An 18,358-nucleotide genomic window follows, 5' to 3' on the forward strand; every position below is an offset into this window, starting at 1 on the left:
CTCATGCCCTTGTTCCCAGCTCTCAGGAGACAGAGGCAGGGAGATCCCTGAGAGTCCAAGGCCAGTCTGGTCTACAAAGTGAGTTTGAGGCCAGACATTGCTACATGGTGAGACCCTGTCTCAAAATCAGTCAGTCAATCAATCAATCAATCAAAGTAAAACCACACAAGCAAACAGGGCTAGCCTTAGCACACACAGCATGCTAGCCTTGTGTTCCTACCACAGCATAAACCTCACAGTGGCGGCCTATGGTGTAATCTCAGCACTGGGAAGGCAGAAGTAGGAAGATCACAAGTTCAAGGCCCACAGGGGACTCTAGTTCAACGCCATCTAAGGCCAGCTTAGACTATATGAAACCTTAACCTCAAAGCAAAATACAACTAAAACAAAACTGTATAGGCAAGCAAAGCAGATTAAACAAACAAACAAAAAACAAAACAGAAAATTTGAAGTGTGCTTTTCTACTTTCATATCTAACCCAGTATTTCAGTTTGAACACCAAATGTGTGGGCAGATTTCCCCCACAAACAAAGCAGTTACCCCCCAAAATGACTGTATGTCCTAGAATTTAGCTTAATCCTACCTGTGTACTCGGAGCTGGACTCAGATCCTACAGGTTAAGGTTTCAGTCCCAGTTCTGACTCGGGGACCAAAGCCCAGGCGGTTTTTCCTGTGTATCTGTCCACTCCTCAGCTTAGCCGAGCTATGGCGCACACTGCCCATGGCTGATAATGGACGTTTTCTCTTACTTGACTTCTCTTGAGACAGTGTTTTGCATATATAGCCCAGCATGGCTTTGAACCCACTATGTAGCTGATGCCAGCCTCAAATTCATAGCAATCCTTCTGCCTCAGCCTCGGTAGTGCTGGGGTCACACGCATGACCCCCTACATCTACCAGGATTGGGTATTTTAATCAATGTTGGGAGGAAAAAGCAATTTGTGCCAGGCAGTGGTGTCACACACCTTTAATCCCAGAACTCTGGAGGCAGAGACAGGCAGATCTGAGTGCAAGGCCAGCATGGTCTACAGATGGATTTCAAAAACAACCAGGGCTACACAGAGAAACCCTGCCTCTAAATAAACACATAAATCAATAATCAATTTGTAAGAATGATAATCAACATCAATTCATCCATTTATCATATAATTTTAAGCACTTACCATGTGCTAAGCACTATTTTAGAGTAATATACCAGCCCTGTCTTCCTGGACATACCAATATTCTGTTCTTTTCTATTTGCCAAACGTTTTGATAAACCCCTTAGTCCAGGAAATACCCATACCTTTCTTTTTTTAAAAAGAAATCCAGATTTCTAGATTCTTTTTAAACAACAGAAATGTAACAAGTCTGTGGCCCCATTAATTCCTGTATGGAGAGAGGCAAAAGGGGGGCTCACTTGCCCCCTTGGGTGGGTTCATGTTTTCTGAACCATTATGGTCCAGCCACCTGCTGCACCTGTGGGCGGTGAAAGGACCCCAGGTAGAGGAAGCAGTGTGTCAAGATGCTATTTAACAAGCTGATTTCAAGCATGGTATAGAGAATAAATCAGAGTAATAAGACCTATGAGGAATTTGTTGGAAAAAGACCTGACCAGCCCAAGTATCTGTATGAGAGGGCGGAAAGTGAGCACAGGAAGAGAGAGAGGAACCGGGATGTCGTCGGGGAAAGGAAGACTCCTACCTCAGAGTCCCCCCACAGACAACTTACCCCAAGCTCCTCTGCAGGCTTCTGGGAGAAAAGCGGCAGGAGCTGCTGGACCAAGCCAATAAGCTTCGAACTGGATTGTTCAAGATTGACGAAACTAGGGAGAAAGTGGAAGTGATGTCCTTGGAGCTGGAGGACGCCAAGAAAAAAGTGGCCGAGTTCCAGAAGCAGTGTGAAGAATACCTGGTCATCATTGTGCAGCAGAAGCGGGAAGCAGATGAGCAGCAGAAGGTCCTGTGCTACCCCGGGGCCCCGGCTCCTCCGCCCCCCCTCCCCCACCCCGGAAGAGCCTTCCTGCCCAGCATCCTTGGTTTCCCGGTCTTCCTTCTCACCAGCCCTATGGCTCCCACCTCTGCTCAGGACACAGACGGAACCCTTTCTCTTCTCTAGGCCGTCACTGCCAATAGTGAGAAGATCGCTATTGAGGAGGTCAAGTGCCAGGCGCTGGCCGACAATGCCCAGAAGGATCTAGAGGAGGCATTGCCCGCCCTTGAAGAAGCCATGCGGGTACCAGAGGCTGGCACTAGATGGTGCCAGGAATGGGGATGGGACCAGCCTTCTTTGACCCCGGGAGTCTCTGGGGAAGTTGGGGGTGGGGGAAGGTAACACCTCCATTGGGCTGTGGCTGTCTGAGTTCTCTGAGTCCCTTTGCTCAGGCCCTAGAGTCTCTGAACAAGAAGGACATAGGTGAGATCAAGTCCTACGGACGACCCCCTGCGCAGGTGGAAATTGTAATGCAGGCGGTCATGATTCTTCGAGGCAATGAGCCCACGTGGGCAGAAGCAAAGCGGCAGTTAGGTAAGCTGAGGGCATTGTGAGAAAAGACTTCCACTTGTCCGGCATTTATTGATCAAATGTAGGGCATCAGACCTTCAGGGAAGTGCTGCAGAGGCCCTCGGGAGCACAGGGCTTAGGAGGGAGTGAAGACCTAAATATGCATTAGAATTCTTTAGGAGGACAGAGCAGTAGCCGGCTTGGCTCCTCGCACCACAATCAAAAGAACATTGATCTGAAGCCATTAGAATGCATGGCAAGAGCCAGAATGCCTTCGTCCCCCCGTGGGGACAAGAGCAGAAAATGAGAAATGACTCTTCTCTCTGTCTCGGTTTCTCTATGGCTGGCTCTGTCTCGCTCCCTTGCCCTTTCTCTCTCTGTGTGTACACGCAGGTACGCGCATTGTAGGGGGTGAGCCTGTATGTGTATGCGTGCTTGCGTGTGTGTGTGTGTGTGTGTGTGTGTGTGTGTGTGTGTGTGTGTGTGTATGCATGCATGTGTTGTGTGAGACAGGGAATTTGGCTGAGATCTGGGGTTCATTGATCACCTAGGGTGACTGACCAGAGCACTCCCGAGATTCTCCTGTCTGCCTCCCCCAATGCTGGGATTCTAGGTGCTTGGGACCGTGCCTGGCTTTATTTAAGTGTTCGAGATTGAACTCATGTCTTGGTGCTTGTGTTGTAAGCACTTTACAGGCTGAGCCATCTCTCAAGCCTCTGGACTCTATCTTTATTTTGTGGCTTTGTCTGCTCTGGGTTCCCACAGCAGAATGTAGCATTCCCCCACCCCCGCACCCTCTCCCACCCCCCACCCCCCAAAGGCAGTTTTGGCCCCTAAGAAAGTGCAAACAAAGCGCGTAGAAAGAATGCTATGGTGGGTGATGTAACTGAGTTTGTCAGGGGACCAGGAGACCAGGCTGGGGAGACTGAGGAGGCCCTGGGGGCTGAGAGGACACCAGAGGAAGGAGCGAGATTATAAGGGGTCAAATGTCTTGGCCTTGGGAACTGAGAAGCGATGAGGAGATGTGGTAAAGCTGAGCGAGGAGACCAGGATCCGGCCGTCTGGCTGAGGCCTCAAAATGTCCACAGGGGAGCAGAACTTCATCAAGTCACTGATCAACTTTGATAAAGACAACATCTCAGATAAGGTGTTGAAGAAGATCGGGGCCTACTGCGCCCAGCCCGACTTCCAGCCTGATATCATTGGCAGAGTCTCCCTGGCTGCTAAGTCCCTCTGCATGTGGGTGCGGGCCATGGAGGTAGGTGATGGTAGAAGGGAAGGGAGAGGGTGGGCCTGGGGGAGCTGGAGTGTGTGTGTATGTTGGCGGGTGAGTGGGCTGGTGGTTGATGGGAGTACCCAATGCCTGTCTGTCTTCCCACAGTTGTACGGGCGTCTGTATCGAGTGGTAGAGCCCAAGCGGATCCGAATGAACGCCGCCATGGCCCAGCTTCAGGAGAAGCAAGCAGCCCTAGCTGAAGCCCAGGAAAAGCTGCGGGAGGTAGGCCTCACCCTGGTCTTTCTGCGGCCATTCCTCTCTGTCTCAGACTCTTTATTCCCATGTTCCTGCACCTGATCCCATGCAGTAGGACTCTGCTTGCCTACAGTGTTGTTCTGTCTCTCCCCTGCTCCATGTCCTGTTTAGATCTGTGTGAAGCTTGGGAGATTGCATAGGGTGGGAGAGGCTCCTAGGGCCCTGTCGTCTTTGTGGGCCCAGGAGTCCTTCCAGAGATTGACAGAGTGGGTTACCTCTGTCACAGCCTTTGTAAATACGTTGTGGGATGTTGACTAACTGCGCGTGGGCTTCGAGTAAATCTACAACAGTGGGAGGGATCAATAGTGTCAGGATGGCAACTGCTGGTCTGGAACAGCAGGATGGTGTCTGTACTGCGGTCAGGTTAGGGCTTTCCAGGAGCTGGAGGTGGAGGTTAGTTACTCTGTGCAGGGTAGACGAGCCAGGCAACTTCCTACAAGATATGTGCACACAAATCGACTCTTAAATCATAAAGAACATCAAAAGAATTCAGAATTCTGTCATTTGATTTTTTTTTTTTAAAGATTTATTTATTATATGTAAGTACACTGTAGCTGTCTTCAGACACACCAGAAGAGGGAGTCAGATCTTGTTAAGGATGGTTGTGAGCCACCATGTGGTTGCTGGGATCTGAACTAAGGACCTTTGGAAGAGCAGTAGGGTGCTCTTACCTGCTGAGCCATCTCACCAGCCCCTTGATTTTTTTTTTAAATCATATGCTTAATAGATAATACAACACATGTGGCGGTATTCGCATTTAATCCCAGCACTTAGAAGAAAAGACAGGCAGATCTCCGTGAGTTGGAGGTCAGCCTGGTCTATATAATGAGTTCTAGGACAGCCAGAGAGAGAGAGAGAGAGAGAGAGAGAGAGAGAGGAGAGGGGAGGGGAGGGAAGGGGAGGGGAGGGGAGGGGAGAGGAGAGGACAGGACAGGACAGGAGAGGAGAGGAGAGGAGAGAAGAAGAGAAGAGAAGAGAAGAGAAGAGAAGAGAAGAGAAGAGAAGAGAAGAGAAGAGAAGAGGAGGAGAGAAAGAGGAGAGAGAGAAGAGGAGAGATCAACCCTGTCTCAAACAATAACAACAAAATAAAAAAATCCCTAAATAATATACTCACATTGAAATTAGTTAGTTTGAAATTCAAAAGGTACTTTTAAAAGAATACACAAGAAAAAGCCTTTCCCCACAAGAAAACGGCCCACGGAATCAACCAACCAGGGCTCATGGGGCTCACAGAGACAGTCAGGGAACCTGCGTGAGTCTGACCTAGGTCCTCTGCATATGTTATGATTGTGTGGCTCAGTGTTCTTATGGGACTCCTAACAGTGGGAGTGGAGGTGTCTCTGACTCTTTTGCCTGCTTTTAGAACCCTTCCCTCCCTCTGGATCACCCCATTCAGCCTTGATTTGAGAGTATATGTCATATATGGTTGGTATTCTCAGGATGCCTGCCTTTTTCTGAAGGGAAACTGAGGTGGAGTGGATCTGGAGTATAGGAGAGGTTGGGGGACAGGGAGTGAGTGGAGAGGGGGGAGGGGGAACTGTAGCTGGGATGTAATATACAAGAGTAGAATAAATTCTTTGTGTTTTTCAAGACAGGGTTCCTCTGTGTAGCCCTGACTGTCCTGGAACTCACTCTGTAGACCAGGCTGGCCTCTAACTCGAACTCAGAAATCTGCCTTGCCTCAGCCTCTCAAGTGCTGGGCTTAAAAGTGTGTGCCACCACTGCCCAGCAAGAATAAATTTTAAAAAGCTTCTTTCCCACCTTCTGCTCTGTAGCACCCAACTTCTCTCTATGAATGTGCAGCCAATTTTCACAAAATCTTGTCCACCCATCTAAAACTGATCTATGTTCATATCAGTGCACATGCGCGCTCACGCACAGACACACACACACACACACAAGCATACATACACAAATACACAAACATACATACATATTTTTACATACTTGCGATGGTTTGAATGAGAATGGTCCCATTAGTTCATATATTTGAATACTTAGTCAGCAAGAAGGATCCTTTGAAAGGATTAGAAGGATCAAAAAGTATGGTCTTGTTGGAGGAAGTGTGTCCTTGGCTGTAGACTTTGAGGTTTTAAAAACCCATGCCAGAGCAGAAGGCAGTAGTGGCACACACCTTCAATCCCTTGGGTGGCAGAGGCAGGCGAATCTCTGAATTCAAAGTCTACATGGTGAGTTCCAGGCAGCTAGGACTATACAGAGAAACCCAGTCTCAATTTAAAACAAACAAACAAACAAAACAAAACAAAACCCATGCCAGGCCATTCTCTGTCTCTCTCTTGCTCTCTCTCCTCTCACTTGCTAGCTCTCTGTCTATTGCCCTTGGATCAACCACTGCTCCAGTGCTATACCTGTCTGCTTATCACCATGGTGACCATAGAGTAACCCTCTAAAGGAGAAAGAGTAAGCCCCCAATTAAATACTTTGTCTATAAATTGCCTTAGTCATATGTTTCTTCACAGAAATAGAACAGTAAGACAGCACAGCAGTGTGCGCGCTCGCAAACACACACACACACACACACACATTTTTTTTTTAAAGATTTATTTATAAGTACACTGTGGCTATTCTCAGAAACCCCAGAAGAGGGCATCAGATCTCATAAGAGATGGTTGTGAGCCACCATGTGGTTCCTGGGGTTTGAACTCAGGACCTCTGGAAGAGCAGTCAGTGCTCTTAACCTCTGAGCCATCTCTCCAGCCGCCCCCCCCCCCCACACACACACATTTACATTACACATACTGTTTGGTGTCTTCTTTGCTTACCTGTAGGTTAGTTGCCAATAGAGCTGGCCTAGGCACCATGTTTGTGACTCGATGATAGCCTACCCCAGCCCTTAGCTGATCTCTGTCTCTTCCTATCATGCTCATTTTTACTGTCTGGAAATATAGCTTGCCCTCCAGGCCTCTTCCGGTTCTGCCTGTGCAGAGAAGCCATCCAGGCTCCTAGGCATCTGTCTGTGCACATCCCTCCATCCCTCCATCTCTCCATCCTGTTGGCATAACTCCTTCCTAGCTCTCACAAGCCTTCTCCCTCACTGTCTCTTTTCCTGGAGGTCGGAGGTCAGAGGTCAGAGCCGCAGGTGAGGCAACCCTCTTGGAAAGGCTACTTACCCAGATGAGTCACATCCTGGGACAAGCCATTAAGTTGTTCCTTTGTCTTTAAACAATGGAACCTCTGGAGTTCCGTTGCTGTCAATGATTCATTCCTTGGATAAACAGAGTTCACTCTGTTAGGCCTCTTAGTGGATGAGCCACAAGTGCTCAACAGCAACAGCTTGGTAAGAGGAAGCAGGAGACCTGTGTGCTGTGTGTGTGTTGGGGGAGGGGCTGTCATCTGATCCCAGATATTCAAGTCTAGCCAGAACAACATGGTGAGGGCCCTGTCTCCATAAACAAACAAACATAAAAAGTAAATGGGGTGGGGTGGGAGGCACCAACATTTTTCCCTCGCTGCTGATAAAGGTTCTGAAACTTAAGAGTCAAATGAATCTTTTTTTTTTAATTACTTTTTAAAAACTTTTAATTGATTCTTTGTACATTTCACATCAGGCCCCCCAATCCCACTCGTTTCCCCAGCCTTCTATATCCACCCTTTGCCCTTTCAACCTCCCTTACAAAAAAAAAAAAGGAAAGAAAAATCTCATTGTGAATGCTGTAGTGTATCACAGTGTGTCATACAGTGTTCCCTTTTGTCCATACTTCTTCACCACTTGTAAACGTTGATTACAGCGATGGGTTGGTCTAGTTTGAAGCCTCTGGCTTCTGCTACACTCCTCTCACTACAGCGTTGTTGCCCTGTATCATAGAGACCCTGCAGATCTACAGCCCCTTCATACCCTCCAGCAGTTCACAGATGGGGTAGATGCTGGGGTGGGCCAGCACAGAGCCCTGGATCTGGGCCTGGGTGGTAGCTGAGTGTGGGTCAGCTCTCCAAAACTTCCCCAGCTAGCTCACCCAATGTGGGATCTGGCAAGAGGCAAAGCCTGCTAGCCCACTCCCATACTAGGAGGACCAGCTTTAGTGTGGCGCCCAGGTCAGGCGCACGGCCTGCTCTCCTGCTTTCCCACTCCTCTGACCTTAGGACCAGATCTCCTGCATGCTGGAGGTGGAGAGGGGCAAGGGCATCTCTTCCTTGCCGAATCCATCGCACGGCATGAAGAACAGAGACAACCCTCCTGCTCCCATACCTTTGGGGCCAGCTCTCCCATGATGCCCAGGAGAGGGTGGGGACAGCTCTCCACAGTTCTCAGTCATTAACATGGCCCTATATGGCAGCCCAGCCCAGGGATGTCCACCTAGCCTTTGGTGGTGACATAACCCCTCTACTGCAGAACTACAAATCTAGCTCTTAACTTGGTGGCAGCACAGGCCAGGACCTCACCATGGTCCCAGGTGGCATCACTGGCTACTCACATGAGGCTGTTCCTCACTCGAGTCTCCAGTCCTGCTTTTCTTCATGTGCCCACATCCTTCTGCTTCTCTCTCTCTTCCGTCTCTCCACCACTTACGTGCTCCTCTTAATGGCACCCGGGACCTCTGGGTATCTCAGGTCATCTCAGGAGTGCTGTGCTCCATCTGTGCTATGTGGGATGGGGGAGGGGGGAGTCATCTTGGACATAGTCTGTCCTCCAGGCTACATGACCTGCTTGCTTGGTTTTAGGTTGGTTGTTTTTGGTTTGTTTTATTGAGGCAAAGTCTCCTGTAGCCCAGGCTAGCCTTGAACTTGCTGTATAGCCAAGGATGACCTTGAACTCTCCTGATCCTCCTGCCTCCAACTCCCAAACCCAGAGATTATAGGTGCTGGGGTCAAACCCAAAGCTCTGTGCATGCTATGCAAGCACTCGTCCAAATGAGCTGCGTTCCCAGCCCTCTAGCCCTTAGTAAACATTTTTCATAGGTTCTCCCTTTCATTGCCCAGGCTGGCCTTAAATACACTCTGCAGTCCTGAGTCCCTGGACTTGTCATTTTCTTACTTCAGCCTCTCAAGTAATTCCCTGAAGCCTGGCAGGAACTTCTTCACAGAAACAAACAAACTCTGTGTTTGTGGGGGGTTTGTATTGGTGCAGTATTGGTGCATGCCAGCACCCAGAGGGCAGAGGTGTCGGATTTTCCTGGAACCAGAGTACTAGACAGTTGTGAGCTGTGCTATCAGGTGTCGTGGGTGTTAGGAATCAGTTCTTCTCCTTTTTAACTTTTTAAATTACAGTGAGTGTGTGTGTGTGTGTGTGTGTGTGTGAGAGAGAGAGAGAGAGAGAGAGAGAGAGAGAGAGAGAGAGAGAGAGAATGTGGAAGCCAGAGGACAAGTCACAGGAGTTGGTTCTTCCCTTCCATCCTATAGGCTTTGAGAATTGAATTCAAGTTGTCAAACTTGGCATCAAGGGCACTGAATCTTGCTGGCTTGGGATGGCAAGGCAGCCACTGTTGCTGCTGCCATTTCTTTCTTCTCTGCTCTCTCTCCTCCTCCCTTTTGTCTCCCCACTCCTCACGTTTCTGTTTTGGGATAGTCTCGCTTTACAGCCTAGGTAGACTAGGCTGGCCTTGAACTTGTGGGGATTCTCCTGCTGCTGTCTTTCAAGCCCTAGAGTTACAAGTAGGAGCCACCATTCATGACAGAGCCTCTTTGGGGGGTTACTAATGTCATGCATGAGGAGACCTCTCTCATGAGCAAGTCACCTCCCAACATCACAGCATTGAAATACATAAATAAATGCCCGTGGTCACACTTTAAAAAAGATAAACTAGTTTTCCTAAGCTAGTGTGTCTCTCCCAGAAAAAGGGTATAGCTGCCTATAGTGGTGCACACCTTTAATTCCAGTATTTGGGGGGGGGCAGAGGCAGGGGGGGTCTCGATGGGTGAGCTCCAGCACAGCTAGGACTATATGGTAAGACCTCATCTAAATCACAGAAGCCTGAGGAATGCAGAGATGATGAGGGCCAGGCACAGCAGTTGGTTATCCTGCATCAGATGGTCAGCCCTGAAAACATACATGAGTAATAGTGTATAGACTGAGCAGGCTATGGTTGGGAATATATATACATATACCTACACACGCCTGTAAACAACAATTGAAAATGAGATCACAAACTTGAGTTAGAGCAGGGAGGAGTTTATGGGAGAAGTTAGAGCAGTGATTCTCAACCTGTGGGTCGAGACCCCCATACTAATTATCAAAATTATAGTTATGAAGTAGCAACAAAATGATTTTATGGTTGGGGGCCAGCACAACGTGAGGGACTGTATTAAATAGTCATAGCATTAGGAAGGTTGAGAACCACTGCTCTAAGAGGAGAAAAAGTGGGAGAAATGATGTCATAACCTCAAAAATAAAAGAAGTTATTTTGGATTTTCGAGACAGGGTTTATCTGTGTAGCCCTGGCAGAGCTGGAACTCGCTCTGTAGACCAGGCTGGCCTTGAACTCACAGAGATCCACCTGCCTTGGCTTCTATAGTGCTAGGATTAAATTCATGCCAGAAAAACATTTTTTTTTAAAAGAGCTAAAAAGGTTGTCTTAGTTCAAAGTCAGGTTTCTCAATGAGTACCATTTAGGAATAAAAAGAAACACAAACATTTCACCTCCAATACCCATTCCTTCTCCCAGAACAGGCGAGAGGGGGCTGGTGCCCAGTCCTGGGCAAGAAGAGTCAGGGCACCTACAGGCTCAGGCTTGAAGTTCATTTATTGATGTGTTGGACACAATAAAACCACAACTGCTTAAAACAAAACAAAACAAAACAAAACACCAGTGATGTTTTGCCAAAGACCACAGTAGAAACTCAGTAGTGCCTGAGGGAATGAGGGTCTTGGAGACCATCTTGGATTTAGTTTTGCTGGAGTTTCAATTATCAGGAACTGTGAATTTAAGTTTAATGAGGAAGCCTCCATCAATAGGTTATATAAGAGATACAACTTAAGCAATGAGCCTTTGCCACAGTAGGGGGTATGGGGAATCACACATACCTTTTATTATTTTTTGGAGGCGAGTGTATTATAGTTATTTTTTTTTTAAAGATTTATTTATTATATGTAAGTACACTGTAGCTGTCTTCAGACACTCCAGAAGAGGGCGCCAGATCTCGTTGCGGATGGTTGTGAGCCACCATGTGGTTGCTGGGATTTGAACTCTGGACCTTCGGAAGAGCAGTCGGGTGCTCTTACCCACTGAGCCATCTCACCAGCCCTATTATAGTTATTTTAAAACACATAAAATTTATTTACCTCAAAGTATATATCAAGTCTTTTTTTGTTGGTTTTTCTTTTTTTTTCTTTTTTTTTTTTAAGATTTATTTATTTATTATATGTAAGTACACTGTAGCTATCTTCAGACACTCCAGAAGAGGGAGTCAGATCTTGTTACAGATGGTTGTGAGCCACCATGTGGTTGCTGGGATTTGAACTCCAGACCTTTGGAAGAGCAGTCGGGTGCTCTTACCCACTAAGCCATCTCACCAGCCCTGTTGGTTTTTCAAGACAGGGTTTCTCTGGGCTGTCCTGGAACTCACTCTGTAGACCAGACAGGCCTCGAACTCAGAATTCTGCCTGCCTCTGCCTCCCAAGTGCTGGGATTAAAGGTCTGCGCCACCACCGCCCGGCTATATCAAGTCTTTTAAGCATTTTTTTTTAATTCTTTCAAAATTTTCTGTGTAAAGAAAGGTATTTTGGCTGCATTATGTGTGTGTGCTAAGTAGTGTCTGGTGCCCACAGAGGCCAGAAGATGGCATCAGATACCCTGGAACTAGAATTAGAGACAATTGTGAGTTGCCGTGTGGGTGCCGGGAATCGAACCTGGATCCTTTTGCAGATCAACAAGTGCTCTTAAATGTGGAGCCATCTCCAACCCTGAAGTGGCATTAAAATGCACCCACCATGGTATCCAGCCACGGCATTGCTCCTAATGGAAATCCTGATACCCTTTAACTTCCGTTTCCTCTGTTGTGATCAGTGTCTCTCTCGGGAGGTTTGATTGATGTCTCTCCTTATGGAATCTGAGGCCGATAAAGATGTCACAGGGAAGCTTTTGCCTCCTCCCATCCATGCCTCCTTTGGCGACCATTCTCACTTTGGTAACCCAGGTTGGCCTGGCACCATCCTTATATCCCAGGCTGGCCATGACCTTGTGATCATTCTGCCTTAGCCACCCAAGTGCCGGGTTGACAGGCCACCCCACTGTGCCTGGCTTCCTATCTTTAACTGGAAAACTGCTGACAACAGTTCTGACTGGAAGTTGCTGGTGGTGCCGCTGAGGTCAGTAAGTGTCCAGGAGCCTCGTGGGCAAGCAAGCTCTGACACCAGAGTTGGCTTGCCAGCTTCTCCTCTGTGGCTTGTATTTTTCTGCTGTGCTGGACAGTGAACCCAGGGCCTGGCCCATGCCTTCCACCACCGAGTTACTTTATATCCCAGCCTTGTACATTGTTTACCATGCTCTGTTCTCTATGCTTGAGCATAATCTGGTCGGTACCAGGTAGGTTCTGGGCTTTAAGAGGAGGGAGGGAGGAAGAAAGAAAAATGAAGCTCATCTGACGTAATATTCACCGCCCCCCCCATCACTCACTCATTGATACTCTTCAATATGTGGGATTATTTTATACACGAGGGAAGCAGAGCCTCAAAACCACGAACTGTAGGATATGAACATGCATGTGCACAGCTCCTATCTTGAGTCTAGGCCTCCTCTTATACCCTGATGAGGCAGCTGGCTTTTGAACTTCTGAGTGATTCTCCTGTTTCTGCCTCCCATCTTTCCTGCAGAGTGCTGGGATTCCAGATGTGCACCTCTGCGCGTGCGTGCGTGCATGCATGTGTGTGTGTGTGTGCATGTGTGCATGTGTGCATGCACACACATGTAAGCGTGCGAGAGCATGTTCAGAGGATTATGTCAACTTCATTGGCCCTCAAAGAAATTAACTGACCCAAGTGGCAAAGTCGGGATTTGACCTAAAACAGCCTGCCCTTGGGCCCTGTGTTTCCTATCTCCCACACGCCAATCGTCCCTAGGTTGCAGAGAAATTGGAGATGCTAAAGAAACAGTATGATGAGAAGCTGGCACAGAAGGAGGAGCTTCGAAAGAAATCGGAAGAGATGGAGCTGAAGCTGGAGCGAGCAGGAATGTTGGTGTCTGGGCTAGCTGGTGAAAAGGCCCGATGGGAAGAGACTGTGCAGGTGAGATGGGTGGTCCCACGCCACTCAGGAGGTCCATCTCCGTGTCCATGGAGAGAGAGTGGGGAAACGAACGCATTGGCTGTAGGGAATCGAGAGTAGAAATCCCTCCCCTTCTCACATTTGCTGAGAGTGTACAGGGAAGGGCATCCTGAACACATGGTGAGTTCCATGTGGGAACTGGAAGGCACACAAGATCTATTGGTTAACAGCTTGTCTTCCTGAGAGATAAGAGACAGGGGTCATCTTGTCTCTATTTCACAGAATTCCTGGCTCCCTGCAAGGGGTAGATCTTATCAGTGGATAATTAGCATACACATGGCTGTCAGGGACCAGGACTCCAGAGTGATTGAGTTCTCAGCCTGAAGGGGTTTAGAAAAGGGAGACTAGCTTTGATCTAGACCAGAATCAAAGGAGCAAAGGAGACTGTCTTTCAAAACACTCTAGCTTATCTCCAAAGGTCTGAGGCCCCAGGCACTTACACCTCCCTCTGTTCACCAGGGCCTGGAGGAGGATCTGGGTTACCTGGTGGGTGACTGTCTGATTGCAGCTGCGTTCTTGTCCTACATGGGACCCTTTCTGACCAATTACCGGGATGAGATTATCAATCAAATCTGGATCAGGAAGGTGAGAAGGGCCCAGGGGTTACAGGGAAGCAAGAGACAGAGCTGCTGGACTCCCGCTGAATTTTGGGGTTCTTCTCTCCTCAGATCAGGGAGCTTCAGGTTCCCTGTTCACCTCGCTTTGCCATTGATAACTTCCTGACCAATCCCACCAAAGTCCGGGACTGGAACATCCAGGGGTTACCTTCAGATGCCTTCTCCACAGAGAATGGCATCATCGTCACCAGGGGCAACAGGTGAGAGCCTTGTAGGGGAGGGAGAGGCAGGGGAGGAGCAGAGCCCTGTCTGCTGACAGGGGCTTCCTCTTTCAGGTGGGCCCTCATGATTGATCCTCAGGCCCAAGCCCTCAAGTGGATTAAGAACATGGAGGGAAATCAGGTATTAGGCTGGGCTGCCCCAGGAGAGTCCCAAGCCTAGTCTTTTCTCAAGGTCCTGCCCTTGGCTTGTGTGGTCCTCCGTGCTGCTCTCGTCCATCTGTCCATCCATCCCCTTGCTCTCTAGGGCCTTAAGATCATCGACCTGCAGATGCATGACTACCTTCGAGTTCTAGAACATGCCATCCAGTTTGGATTTCCAGTGCTACTCCAGAACGTGCAGGAGTATCTGGACCCCACGCTCAACCCAGTGCTCAACAAATCTGTAGCTAGAATTGGTCAGAATTTAGGCTTATTGTGGGCGGGTCCTAGAGACACTAGGGTGGGAAGTGGGGCTCTTTTGGGCTGCATCCCATGAATTAGGCATCAGTGAAGCCTTTAGGGCAGGCCGAGTTACATCTCAGGCCTAGGTATAAGAAGCGGGTGGGGCAGCCTTACTGGATCACAGAAGACTCTCGTCCTTGACCCTCCCGCTGACGCAGGTGGTCGGATGCTGATTCGTATTGGTGACAAGGAGGTGGAATACAATCCCAATTTCCGTTTCTACCTCACCACCAAGCTCTCCAATCCCCACTATAGTCCAGAGACCTCGGCTAAGACCACCATTGTCAACTTCGCTGTAAAGGAGCAGGTAGATTTGGGCTGAAGCTGGGAAGGCTGGAGAGGCCGTAAGAAACACACACACACAAAAGACCAAACTTGAGCTGGGCGATGGAGGACGAGGTCTTAGGAAGTCTAAACGTGTGGCAGGGGAAGATGCTATCAGCAAGGGACCCTGGCCCTGAGTCTTGACCTCCTCAGGGCCTGGAAGCCCAGCTGCTGGGCATTGTGGTTCGGAAGGAGCGGCCGGAGCTGGAGGAGCAGAAGGATTCTCTGGTCATCAACATCGCTGCGGGAAAGAGAAAGCTCAAAGAACTAGAGGATGAGATCCTGCGGTGAGAATGTCATCCCCAGCCCCACCCAAGCCCACCCACCTTGTCTGCTCCCAATGGGCATCCAACCAGCACCCTGGAGGCCCAAGAGGACTCCTTTCCCTCCAGTTGAACCTCCCAAACGCCTGACCCAGTGCCTCTCGACTTCCCCCTAGCTTGTTGAATGAGGCCACAGGCTCTCTGCTGGATGACGTGCAGCTGGTGAATACCCTCCAGACATCCAAGATAACGGCCACTGAGGTGACCGAGCAACTGGAGACCAGTGAGACCACAGAGATCAACATTGACTTGGCCCGAGAGGTGAACTCCTGCACCCTCCAGTCCCGTCCCTGACCAGAGCCACCAAGAAGTAACTCAGATCGTGTTCACTTGCGACCCCTCCCTTCCCAAGCTCTCGGGTGTGCCTGCCTGCCCCTCTGTAGTAGCCCTGACTCTTCTTGACCCCTACAGGCTTACCGTCCGTGTGCCCAGCGGGCCTCGGTGCTGTTCTTTGTGCTCAATGACATGGGCCGCATTGACCCCATGTACCAGTTCTCCCTGGACGCCTACATCGGCCTCTTTATCCTCAGCATTGACAAGAGCCACCGCAGCAATAAGCTGGAGGACCGCATTGAGTACCTGAATGACTACCACACCTATGCCGTCTACAGGTCTGGTGACCCTGCATGACGCCCTTCAGCGGTGGTGTGAGATACAAATCTGGGGGTCGAGGGGTTGGAAAAGAGCTGGGTGGGTAAATTCCTTGCTGTGGACACACGAAGGCTTGACTTCTGAGCCCAGGCACCTGGGCTTAGAAACTGGGTACAAGCTGGGTAGTGCTGCACGCCTTTAATCCCAGCACCCAGGAGGCAGAGGCAGGTGGGTCTTTATGAGTTCAAGACCAACCTGGTCTACAGAGCGAGTTCCAGGACAGCCAGGGCTACACAGAGAAACCCTGTCTCACCGCATCCCTCCCCCCAAAAAAACCTAACAACCAACCAACCAACCAACCAACCAAAGCTGGGTACTGTGCAGTGTTTCTGTAATCCCAGCGCTGGGGCAATAAGACAGGCGCTACACCATTCCAAGCAGCCGGTCCAGCTGAATTGATGAGCTCTAGGCTCAGTGAGAGATCCTGCCTCAAAAAACAAAGTGGGGAGCAACTGAGGAAAGTTAAATCACCCTGTTTCTCCATATGCACTGTGCATCCATGCACACTCACTACCACACATGAACACACACACAGATCTGTACACAGTAGATACATACACACACACACCCGGTATCTGCCCCCAGGTTGGGATTCAGGAAGTCTCTGGTAGGCTCTGTGATTTTTTTTTTGTTTGTTTGTTTTGTTTTGTTTTTCGAAACAGGGTTTCTCTGTGTAGCCCTGGCTGTCCTGGAACTCACTTTGTAGACCAGGCTGATCTCGAACTCAGAAATCTGCCTGCCTCTGCCTCCCAAGTGCTGGGATTAAAGGTGTGTGCCACCACAGCCCGGCTGGGCTCCGTGATTCTTTAATCAGCTTCCAAGGAGCTGTCGATCCTGGTCTATTTCATCTTTCATTGAATTTTTAAAACTTACATTCATTTACTAATTCTCTGTAGAAGGCAGCATGCGCATGTATGGCACAGCCAGCCTGTGAAGATCAGTGGGCAGATGACAGGAGGCCGTTCTCTCTTCCCAGCCTGTGGGCTCTAGGGGATCAAACCCAGGCCTCCCCAGGCTTGGCAGCAGGCTCCTTGAGCCGCCGCCGACCACCATGGCAGCCTGTGGATCACGTTTTGGACAGCAGAGTACTTAACTTCTCTTCCTGGACTCCTCTACAGACGTCCCCTCAAGTCCAACTTGTTTCAGGTCGAGGGTGGACTTGTGTTCCACCCTCTTTTACCAGGGTCCTCATCTTTGAATGGCACAGCCGCCAACCCACGTCACACCCATGCCATGCCAGCAACTCGAAGTTGCTCTAATTGACCAGCTCAAGGCAGTTGCTGGGTTCTTCTTATACGTATTTCTGATCCCGTCCCCCTCCCTGCCCCGCCTACCAGGGCTGGCCCTTAGTGCATATTTTCACAGAAACTGCACAGCATCTCTTCCCCCCTCCCCACCCCCAGTAGATTACCCTGTCCCTGTGTCCCTCCTAGTCTGTTCTCTAGTCTATCAGACTACCAGGCATGAATATGACCCCGTTGCTCCTGGCTTAACCTCTTTAGTGGTTGTCCTATCTTGAGGGATCCCGAAAGGCCTCTGTGACCTGGCCTCCCCCTGCCTCAAGTTTGCCACCAGCTGTGTGGGCAGCACTGCTAACTCTCACCCCGTGCGTGCCCTTTCCCCCGGGCTTTCCTTGCACTGCAAGTCTTCCCTAGAACACTCCGCTGTGCCTCTCATGTCACCGGATAATCCCTATACACCTCAAGACACCTGCTCTCAGGATCAGACACAGCTGGGCACCATGCCTTTCAGTTCCCTAGACACCACTTTGAGCTCATCATGAAGGCCTCTGGGTCCCTGTGTCAGAGCAAGCCGCCTCCCTGCTGAGCTGTGACTTCCTTAAGAACCTAGATCATAGCTTACTTATCTGTGTCTTCAGGGCTACAGAGCCTTGCCCAGCAAGATAGTGAGAGAAAAATCAATGTTCTGTTTATTTAATGGAACTAAATGCCTAGTTATGGATGGACACTTGGAAAACTCAGTCTCTCAAGGCCCCCAAGGCCTTGGTTGTTTCCAGGAGGTTTGGGTTAGATGCTGGCTACAGTCCTTCTGGGTAAGGCTCCGTGTGACCGTTACCCACTGAGCGAGCATTCGTGCCGGGCAACTCGCCCCACATCCCTCCACCCACCCCCCATCTTCCCTGCCCATTCCTCCGTTCCTCCCAGGTACACCTGCCGAACCCTTTTTGAGCGCCACAAGCTTCTGTTCAGTTTTCACATGTGCGCCAAAATCCTGGAGACGTCCGGCAAGCTCAACATGGACGAGTACAACTTCTTCCTGCGTGGGGGCGTGGTGAGTTGGTGGGAGGGCACTTCCCTGCACCAGTGGGTAGCAGTGGGGATGGCAGCAGGCGTGTGGAGGAGGCCAAGTCAGAGGGAGGGCAGAATCGAGTGAGCACTCGGAGCACCTGAGGCTGAGGGGCTGACTTGTCACGTGACTCTGGGGACCCACTTCAAGCTGGTCATCTGATCACCTCTGACATGAAACCCAGGTATACTTGACTCTCTTCCTTAAAAAAAAAAAAAAAAAAGAGTCATCTGAGTTTCATGTAC

General features: G+C 49.6%; 1 protein-coding gene across 1 annotated transcript in view; it reads left to right on the forward strand.

Moving 5' to 3' along the window:
• The window catches only part of Dnah2 (dynein axonemal heavy chain 2), a 130,776-nt gene that overhangs the window by 100,021 nt on the left and 12,397 nt on the right, over positions 1-18,358 (forward strand). Inside the window, exons 61-75 of the mRNA XM_021176049.3 lie at positions 1,728-1,938; positions 2,098-2,214; positions 2,364-2,505; positions 3,570-3,739; positions 3,863-3,979; positions 13,026-13,190; positions 13,689-13,814; positions 13,898-14,046; positions 14,122-14,188; positions 14,312-14,462; positions 14,667-14,815; positions 14,986-15,119; positions 15,272-15,416; positions 15,567-15,766; positions 17,972-18,098. Coding sequence (XP_021031708.1) covers positions 1,728-1,938; positions 2,098-2,214; positions 2,364-2,505; positions 3,570-3,739; positions 3,863-3,979; positions 13,026-13,190; positions 13,689-13,814; positions 13,898-14,046; positions 14,122-14,188; positions 14,312-14,462; positions 14,667-14,815; positions 14,986-15,119; positions 15,272-15,416; positions 15,567-15,766; positions 17,972-18,098 — 2,170 coding nt within the window. The remainder of the gene's footprint in view (positions 1-1,727; positions 1,939-2,097; positions 2,215-2,363; positions 2,506-3,569; positions 3,740-3,862; positions 3,980-13,025; positions 13,191-13,688; positions 13,815-13,897; positions 14,047-14,121; positions 14,189-14,311; positions 14,463-14,666; positions 14,816-14,985; positions 15,120-15,271; positions 15,417-15,566; positions 15,767-17,971; positions 18,099-18,358) is intronic.

This window comes from Mus caroli, unplaced genomic scaffold (assembly GCF_978045245.1).
Source record: "Mus caroli unplaced genomic scaffold, Mus_caroli_1 scaffold_13, whole genome shotgun sequence".
Classification (NCBI taxonomy): Eukaryota; Metazoa; Chordata; class Mammalia; order Rodentia; family Muridae; genus Mus; species Mus caroli.